The sequence below is a fragment of the Perca flavescens genome, chromosome 5 (assembly GCF_004354835.1).
Source record: "Perca flavescens isolate YP-PL-M2 chromosome 5, PFLA_1.0, whole genome shotgun sequence".
Classification (NCBI taxonomy): Eukaryota; Metazoa; Chordata; class Actinopteri; order Perciformes; family Percidae; genus Perca; species Perca flavescens.
In genome coordinates, this window is record NC_041335.1 from 39,253,666 (window position 1) to 39,263,328 (window position 9,663).

The 9,663-nt window shown below is 44.1% G+C and overlaps 1 protein-coding gene across 1 annotated transcript in view; it reads left to right on the forward strand.

Moving 5' to 3' along the window:
• Nucleotides 1–3,203: 3,203 nt before the first annotated feature.
• aebp1b (AE binding protein 1b) overlaps nucleotides 3,204–9,663 on the forward strand; it is a 35,069-nt gene continuing 28,609 nt past the window's right edge. The window contains exons 1-2 of the mRNA XM_028579220.1: nucleotides 3,204–3,249; nucleotides 8,961–9,032. Of these exons, the coding sequence (XP_028435021.1) occupies nucleotides 3,204–3,249; nucleotides 8,961–9,032 (118 nt within the window). The remainder of the gene's footprint in view (nucleotides 3,250–8,960; nucleotides 9,033–9,663) is intronic.

Here is a 9,663-nt window from a genome sequence, read left to right on the forward strand (position 1 = left end):
TCTAACCATTCTCTCTGCTGATTCCTCACGTATATATCCACTTTTGTCATCATAAAAGCTCAGTTTTTCGGTTCCACAACTTATGAAAACTTAGGTTCTGGGTTCTATACATTGTTGGTAGTAAATATCACCACACAGCAGCTTTTAGGACTGTTTCGGTTTGCCAGCAGACAAAATTGAAGATGAGGCACCTTCATCCAATACAAGTCGATGTAGAGCGGAAAGATGTTTTCCTCTCTGGTGGGAGTATGACGCGCGATGTGCTGTGTCTCTATTGTGCAGCCCTAGGTGGTTATGAGGTAACATCTAGCAACCATCTAGTTGCCATCTAGTCCCCTTTGTAACAACCACACTTTTACAGTTTTTTCAGTCTAAATTACTTATTATTATTATTATTAGCACGACAATAGAAACCACCTAGTTACTACTGTCCAGACACCCATCATTTTAGATTTTTAATCTTTAAACTCTGCAAGCAATTTTACATTGATTGGCCTTACTTTTTGTCTAAGGTTCATCAAAAATGGCGAAAAGAAGTGGAGCACAGAGGAGGTCCAGGCTGTGGAGATCTCAATCAATCAATCTCATGGACAACATCAACTCTGGCAGGGTTCCTGGCAAAGCCCAGTGTGAAGCATCTATCAAGGGATCCTCAGAGGTGCTTAGGGAAGGAGCTGGAAGGCAGTTAAGTTCTATGTGAAGAACCGCATTGACACTTTAAAGCGTCTAGAAAATAACTAATGGAAATCTAAATTGTAATCACTGAACATAATTCTTTTTTGCCATCTAAGTTCTTCTACAATCCCACAACTAGGTACAGCGCTAACTTCAATTCAGCTCATATCTGAGCATGCAAAGACATTTTATTAAGATTGTTATAGCTCTTTTGTTTTCAAATTTAATATGTCAACATGCTCTGACTATTATTTCATTGAGTGATGTAATTTAAATTTTTATCCTAAAGAACATTGTGGTAGTGGGTCATGGGTGGTTCGAGAAATGGAGGTAGAGAGAGACACAGGTTGTAGAGAGAGGAAAGGTTTTTAGAGACAGGTTTGCAGGGAGAGATAGACAGGTATGTATGTAGAGATAGACAGGTATGTAGGAAATGAGAGAGACAGGTATGTAGGTAGAGAGAGACCGGTATGTAGAGAGAGACAGGTATGTAGAAAGGAGAGAGACAGGTATGTAGAGAGAGACCGGTATGTAGAATAGAGAGTGAGACAGGTATGTAGATTAGAGAGTGAGACAGGTATGTATATTAGAGAGAGAGACTATGTAGGGAGAGATAGATGGGTGTGTAGAAAGAGAAAGCGTTCCTGAACCTTTTTTAAAATAAGAAACAGAGGTAAAGAGAGAGAAAAGTTTGTAGAGAGAAATCGAGGTCGGCAGAGACAGACAGGTTTGTAGGAAGTAAGAGAAAGAGGTGAAGGAGAAGGAAGCAAAGAGCCAGGACAAATGAATTTGTATATGGATGAGTTGTGATAATAAAGTTAATCTGCAATGTAAACACCATTGCTTCTGTGGCATTCCTGAATGAACTAGAATATATAAAGTACTACAAGTCAAAGGTTGGTTGGAACAATACCGACAGGAAACAAAGAAAAATTAACAAAACAAGTACAAGTTGCAGGCGACTGCTATCACTCACTGTCCCTCCGTTTATGGAAGCAACACAGACTGCTGCCTGCTCACAGCTCTTAGTGTCTTCTCCTAGTAGGACTGGTAATTTAATTTAATCTGAGAGCTATAGAAAACCTTTTGGTTCTTATATATATTCTTTGGAAATATATTTTCCAAATGTTTATATATTTGACATGTTAAGTGAGGAAGTTTGGCTCTGTTTTAGGCTCACTAAGGGTGCAATCAGTGGAGCGTTTGCTCTACAGGGAGCCAGGTTTTCCTTTGTCACCTGTTTTCAATGGCAAGGCTGTGCGCACTCAGTCTGTACTGTGCCGATCCGTAACCATGCTCAAATAATCTGCTATGGTGTCCGGTTGATTTAGAGCAACAAAACATGTAGTTTTTAAACAAAACTACATCATCCATTGGAAAATAGATGATGTAGTTTTGTTTAAGCTGTGGTGTAATCTAGTTGAGTTGTTGGTTATGTTCCTGATGCTTTGGTGGAACAGGTTTGTGAACTCAGCTGGGTAAGCGGGTGTCCATTTTTGTTCATCTCTTGGCACTTGATAATATGAGAGGGGGTCACTATGTTTAGATGTGTCCAAAATTTAATTGCTTATTTTTGGTTTTAAATTCTGATAAACTGGCCTAATTCAGCCTCTTTGCATTATATTTAGTTTTCCTCTCGACATGTAGGAGAAGCTTACAGAACTCTGCATGCAAGATAGTGTGTTATATTATTGATTCAATTCTTGTTTTGTAAGTGGACCGGACCCCCACCTCGCTGGTATGGAGTGCACTTGGTTCAAACACACAACTCAAATGAGTTTTAGCCAAATTCTAATTGGCATTTTGTTTTACATTTTCGTACAGCATACAAAGTCCTGTGTTCATTAAAAAGTCATTAAAATGCCCTTTACATTACTTTCAGTAGCTTTGTAGAACAGTCTTGTGTCAAATATACTCTAAAGCTTTTTGAAAGTAAATAAAAAAAAAGTATGTATATTCTTTTATATGTTTATCAATGAGGGTATATAGGGTCTAAATATGATCAGCGGTTTTATTGTGATGTCAGTAGTCTGGAGTTTGAGTGGAGGATAGGGCATAGCAGGTCTGTTTGCGGAGCAGAGCTACTCTCTTTAAACCAGCTTGTCCACCCTTGCAGAATCAGAAAACATTTGTGACATTAAATGGCCAAAACAAACTTAAGACAGGCAAGAGGAGCATCAAAATATAAAAAACAAAAACCATGGAAGCGCCACCTGGTGGCTACTTTAATTATTTCACCTGTAATATACAACAACGAGTGATAAAAGTAAATATGAGGTCTTTATAGCTGAAAAAAAAATTTATATAATAGAAGGAGGAGTATTTCAATGGAATGGGGTATAAATATTATAAATATTAAAAGAATTTGCCATGTGTCCCCATAGGGTTGGTGAAAGTCAGGTTTGACCTTTATTTGTGAAATCCTAACATTTTAAATGATTTTCAGGATCCCAGAAACAAAAAAGAAATTTTGGAGTTGAAAGCATGTCTCTAGCTCATTTAGAAATAGTAGTTTAGAAAGGGTCCCCATGGTCATTCGCTATGTCATGAGTCCTCACCGAGTAATAAAAACGGGTATGTGTGTGTGTGTGTGTGTGTGTGTGTGTGTCTGTGTGTGTGTGTGTGTGTGTGTGTGTGTGTGTCTGTGTGCGTGTGTGTGTGTGTCTGTGTGTGTGTGTGTGTGTGTGTGTGTGTGTGTGTGTGTGTGTGTGTCTGTGTGTGTGTGTGTGTGTGTGTGTGTGTGTGTGTGTGTGTGTGTGTGTGTGTGTGTGTGTGTGTGTGTGTGTGTGTGTGTGTGTGTGTGTGTCTGTGTGTGTGTCTGTGTGTGTGTGTGTGTGTGTGTGTGTGTGTGTGTGTCTCTGTGTGTATGTGTGTTTCTCTGTGTGTGTATCTCTATGTGTGTGTGTATGTGTCTCTGTTTGTGTATCACAGTAAAAGTGATCCCATCCAGCTGTGGTTGGCCACGTGTCTGCAGCGAGGTCAGCCGGCTGTCAAGGCGAGTCGGGAGATATATTACCGCGTCAGGAGTCAGGCTGGGGGGGTCAGGGCTGGGGGGGTCAGGGCTGGGGGGGGTCAGGGCTGGGGGGGGGGTCAGTAGGGGCCACTTCCTGTTTTCACGCTCGCTGCTATCTGGGCTTCAGGTGAAAGTTGAGATGATTCTGCAGCTTCAAGTTTCAAGTTTATTTGCCACATGCGTAGCCATACAATTACAACAAGCAGTGAAATGCATTCCTGACTCCACTCCAACTGTGCTATCTCATAGCTAAATGCATAATTACATTTACATTAAAAACATGAATTAATAAGAAACTAAAAATAAAAATATACCACCCAGATACCCCTACCCATACATATAATAAAACCTTATCCCCCTAAAGTGCTCACTAGAGCAGATCCAGGGCTTAAAGTCCAAGGTGCATTGAGCAGTTTGTCATGTTTTGATTCAGGAGCCTGATGGTTTGTGGATTAAAAACTCCTCCTGAGTCTTTTAATTTTATCAACCTTTATTTAACCAGGAGAAATCTCTTTTTCAAGCGAGTCCTGGCCAAGACAGCAGTACAAAAGTTCCATATTTAAAATACACAACAAAAACAGACAACAGAAAACAGTCGGCAAATTTAACATTTATCATCTCCACATAATCACCAGCAGCGCTCAGTAGCAGCACACGTGTGCATTTAGTACTCAAATAATCTTTTTATCCTAATTTAAAACTGTATCAATGTTGTTGGGTAGTCTAATTTAAGTTGATTCTGCAGTTTTTCCGTATTTGCCGTGATGCTCCTGAATCGTTTGCCTGATTTAAGCAGCTGTAATAGGCAGCTGATAGGGGTGGGAGGTGTCTTTTAAAATCCTGACAGCCCTCCTCCAACATCTCTTCTGATGGAGTTCATCCAGAGATGGAAGAGTTGAGCTGCAGCTTGAAGCACTCATCAGCAACACAAAGCAGATGTGTGTCAGTGTGTGTGTGTGTGTGTGTGTGTGTGTGTGTGTGTGTGTGTGTGTGTGTGTGTGTGTGTGTGTTCGTGAGGGCTGACAGAATGCAGATGTTACGTCTCAGCGTGCTTCGGAAAGAATTTCCCCCAAAAATAAGTTTAAAAAAAGTGTCACGAAAAGATTTGTTTTTTTTAAAAGCCACAAAAATTTAATAAAAATACGAGGAAAAACAACAAAACTTATCCCTGCTGTTTGTCCTCATTTTCCCAAAAAAAAAGTTTCTATATCAGAAATTTGGGTTTCTTCAAAACAAATTGTAAAAAAAAAAAAATAGTGCTGTCAAACGATTAAAATATTTAATCGCGATTAATCGCATTAATGTCAGAGTTAACTCGCAATTAATCGCACATTTTTATCTATTCTAAATGTCCCTTGATTTCTTTTTTTCCCATTATTTTTAATCTCATTTTAAAGCTCTTATCAACATGGAGAAGTGGATCGGCACGCTTTGTGCTTTTGTCGCCTGGCTTTGACAAGGGTGGAGGGGGGTTGAATGGCCATCAGCTGTGAGCTCGGCCATCAGCTGTGAGCTCGGCCATCAGCTGTGAGCTCGCCATCAGCTGTGTGCTCGCCATCAACTGTGAGCCATCAACTGTGAGCTCGGCCATCAACTGTGAGCTCGGCCATCAGCTGTGAGCTCGGCCATCATCTGTGAGCTCGGCCATCAACTGTGTGCTCGGCCATCAGCTGTGAGCTCGTGAGCCCATCAGCTGTGAGCTCGGCCATCAGCTGTGAGCTCGGCCATCAGCTGTGAGCTCGGCCATCAGCTGTGTGCTCGGCCATCAGCTGTGAGCTCGGCCATCAGCTGTGAGCTCGGCCATCAGCTGTGTGCTCGGCCATCAACTGTGAGCTCGGCCATCAGCTGTGAGCTCGGCCATCAGCTGTGAGCTCGGCCATCAGCTGTGAGCTCGGCCATCAGCTATGTGCTCGGCCATCAGCTGTGAGCTCGGCCATCAGCTGTGAGCTCGGCCATCAGGTGGTATTTCAGACTGGACGTGCTGCGATGATAGCTCAGTTCACAACCACCAAACACACACACATCACTTTAGTCTTGTCAATGGAAGCATTCGGCAACTTTTTAAAAGTAAACTTTCCATTCAGAATCTTATTGGCGTCCATTTCGGGGTCTCGCGCTCACCATCCAATCAGAACGTACCGTTAGCCTGCTACTCTTTGGCCGGCTCGCGAGCCCAAACCAGTGTGTGCGGCGTGCCTGTTGTTGTGTTTCCGGTCTAGCTAGATCCGGGGGGGTGGTGTTGTAGTTTTTCCAAGTTTTTTCTTACTAGTTGTTGCAACAGCATGTTGATAAAACTAAAAAGTTTGCTCGGCCAAAAAGAACGTTAATCTCACCATAAAAAAATGTACGCTGTTAAAATGGGTTTAACTGACAGCACAAAAAAAGACACGTGGATGGTTCTCTACAGCGCTCTTCACAAGTAGATTAAATGATCAGTTAACTATCAGTATTTTATTTCACAGCATTTGAAAAAAATTAAATAAACAAGTGGAAAAAAAGTGACAAAAATGTCAAAAAAAAAGTGACAAAAAACACTGGTGGAAAGCGACAAAAGTTTTGAAAAAGACGCGCAAACAGCAAAAAAAGGTTTTGTTTTAAATGTTGACCCAGAAAAAGTTGCATCGACGACGGGACGACGACACAAAGGTTACCGGTCATGTGACCGGACATGTGACGTGTCAACAAAGCAACAAAAGCGTGAAAAAAAACACTCTATAGCTGAAAATGTAAAAAGAATGTCGAAAAGAAAAAGCCTGACATAAAAAATACAAAACTACCCCGAAAAAAGTGACGAAAGCCTTACAAAAAAATCAGCTGTTCGGACACGCTGCTGTCCGCGCTGATGTACCGTTCTCTCTCGGGACACAGATGTTGTCTGTACCGTTACAAAACAAGTCACAGGACACTGTCTGACTGTCCCGGGACAGTCATGGAGTCACAGGACACTGTCTGACTGTCCCGGGACAGTCATGGAGTCACAGGACAGTCATGGAGTCACAGGACACTGTCTGACTGTCCCGGGACAGTCATAGGAGTCACAGGACAGTCATGGAGTCACAGGACACTGTCTGACTGTCCCAGGACAGTCATAGGAGTCACAGGACAGTGTCTGACTGTCCCGTGACAGTCATAGGAGTCACAGGACAGTGTACAGGACAGTCAGACACTGTCCTGTACACTCTTCTGTGAGTCCATGACTGTCCCGGGACAGTCATAGGAGTCACAGTCATGGAGTCACAGGACAGTGTCTGACTGTCCCGGGACAGTCATAGGAGTCACAGGACAGTCATGGAGTCACAGGACACTGTCTGACTGTCCCAGGACAGTCATGGAGTCACAGGACAGTCATGGAGTCACAGGACACTGTCTGACTGTCCCAGGACAGTCATAGGAGTCACAGGACAGTGTCTGACTGTCCCAGGACAGTCATAGGGAGTCACAGGACAGTGTACAGGACAGTCAGACACTGTCCTGTACACTGTTCTGTGGAGTCCATGACTGTCCTGGGACAGTCATAGGAGTCACAGTCATGGAGTCACAGGACAGTGTCTGACTGTCCCGGGACAGTCATAGGAGTCACAGGACAGTCATGGAGTCACAGGACACTGTCTGACTGTCCCGGGACAGTCATAGGAGTCACAGGACAGTCATGGAGTCACAGGACACTGTCTGACTGTCCCAGGACAGTCATAGTAGTCACAGGACAGTGTCTGACTGTCCCGGGACAGTCATAGGAGTCACAGGACAGTGTACAGGACAGTCAGACACTGTCCTGTACACTGTTCTGTGAGTCCATGACTGTCCTGGGACAGTCATAGGAGTCACAGTCATGGAGTCACAGGACAGTGTCTGACTGTCCCGGGACAGTCATAGGAGTCACAGGACAGTGTACAGGACAGTCAGACACTGTCCTGTACACTGTTCTGTGAGTCCATGACTGTCCTGGGACAGTCATAGGAGTCACAGTCATGGAGTCACAGGACAGTGTCTGACTGTCCCGGGACAGTCATAGGAGTCACAGGACAGTCATGGAGTCACAGGACACTGTCTGACTGTCCGGGACAGTCATAGGAGTCACAGGACAGTCATGGAGTCACAGGACACTGTCTGACTGTCCCAGGACAGTCATAGGAGTCACAGGACAGTCATGGAGTCACAGGACACTGTCTGACTGTCCCAGGACAGTCATAGGAGTCACAGGACAGTCATGGAGTCACAGGACACTGTCTGACTGTCCCAGGACAGTCATAGGAGTCACAGGACAGTGTCTGACTGTCCCGGGACAGTCATAGGAGTCACAGGACAGTGTACAGGACAGTCAGACACTGTCCTGTACACTGTTCTGTGGAGTCCATGACTGTCCTGGGACAGTCATAGGAGTCACAGTCATGGAGTCACAGGACAGTGTCTGACTGTCCCGGGACAGTCATAGGAGTCACAGGACAGTCATGGAGTCACAGGACACTGTCTGACTGTCCCGGGACAGTCATAGGAGTCACAGGACAGTCATGGAGTCACAGGACACTGTCTGACTGTCCCAGGACAGTTATAGGAGTCACAGGACAGTGTCTGACTGTCCCGGGACAGTCATAGGAGTCACAGGACAGTGTACAGGACAGTCAGACACTGTCCTGTACACTGTTCTGTGAGTTCATGACTGTCCTGGGACATTCATAGGAGTCACAGTCATGGAGTCACAGGACAGTGTCTGACTGTCCCGGGACAGTCATAGGAGTCACAGGACAGTGTACAGGACAGTCAGACACTGTCCTGTACACTGTTCTGTGACTCCATGACTGTGACTCCTATGACTGTCCTGTGACTCCTATGACTGTCCTGGGACAGTCATAGGAGTCACAGGACAGTGTCTGACTGTCCCGGGACAGTCATGGTCTCACAGGACAGTGTCTGACTGTCCCGGGACACTCCTTAAGACACTGCTAACAGGACAGGACAGTTTTTGCTGCCACTGCTTCTCCATGATTCAGTGTTCAGTGTGTGAGAATATGAAAATGATGGATGGGGTTCTGCTGTGTTAAAATTTGTGGGTCAGGATGATCCGAGTTTGTTCAGAGCTCACTTTTACTGAGAGGGAAATCACAACATCTGGCGGGTTTCTCTACACACTCCAGCCCGGGCTGATTTCTGGCACATGAGATTAACAAAGTAAGCATGAGTTTCTGGATCATTCCTGGGCAGAGAGGCACAGAGAAAGTATTCAGCCAAGACAATTACCTTGGCATTGAGTTTCTGTTTTTCTGACTTGTTCCAGAGAGAGAGCAGAAGCTGAAGGAGGCTGAGGAGCGAGCCAGAAGCAGACCTCGAGTCTTCAAAGAGCCAAAGAGTAAGTCTGTTGTTCACATCTGGAATACATTGCATAAAGTTTGCTAAATATGGCTGTTTTTTTTCCGATTTGAATCGAACTTTGTGTGTATCGTATGAAACTGCTCACTCCTAACATATGATGTAATGCTGTGTGTCTGTGACAGTGTCCTCCTAAAATATGATGTTATGTGTGTCTGTGGCAGTGTCCTCCTAACATATGATGTCATGTTGTGTGTCTGTGGTAGTGTTCTCCTAACATTTGATGTCATGTTGTGTGTCTGTGGTAGTGGTAGTGTTCTCCTAATATATGATGTAATGTGTGTCTGTGACAGTGTTCTCCTAACATATGATGTCATGTTGTGTGTCTTTGGTAGTGTTCTCCTAACATATGATGTCATGTTGTGTGTCTGTGACAGTGTCCTCCTAAAATATGATGTTATGTGTGTCTGTGGCAGTGTCCTCCTAATATATGATGTAATGCTGTGTGTCTGTGGTGGTGTTCTCCTAACATATGATGTCATGCTGTGTGTCTGTGATAGTGTCCTCCTAACATATGATGTCATGCTGTGTGTCTGTGGTAGTGTCCTCCTAACATATGATGTCATGTTGTGTGTCTGTGGCGGAGTCCTCCTAAAATATGATGTCATGTT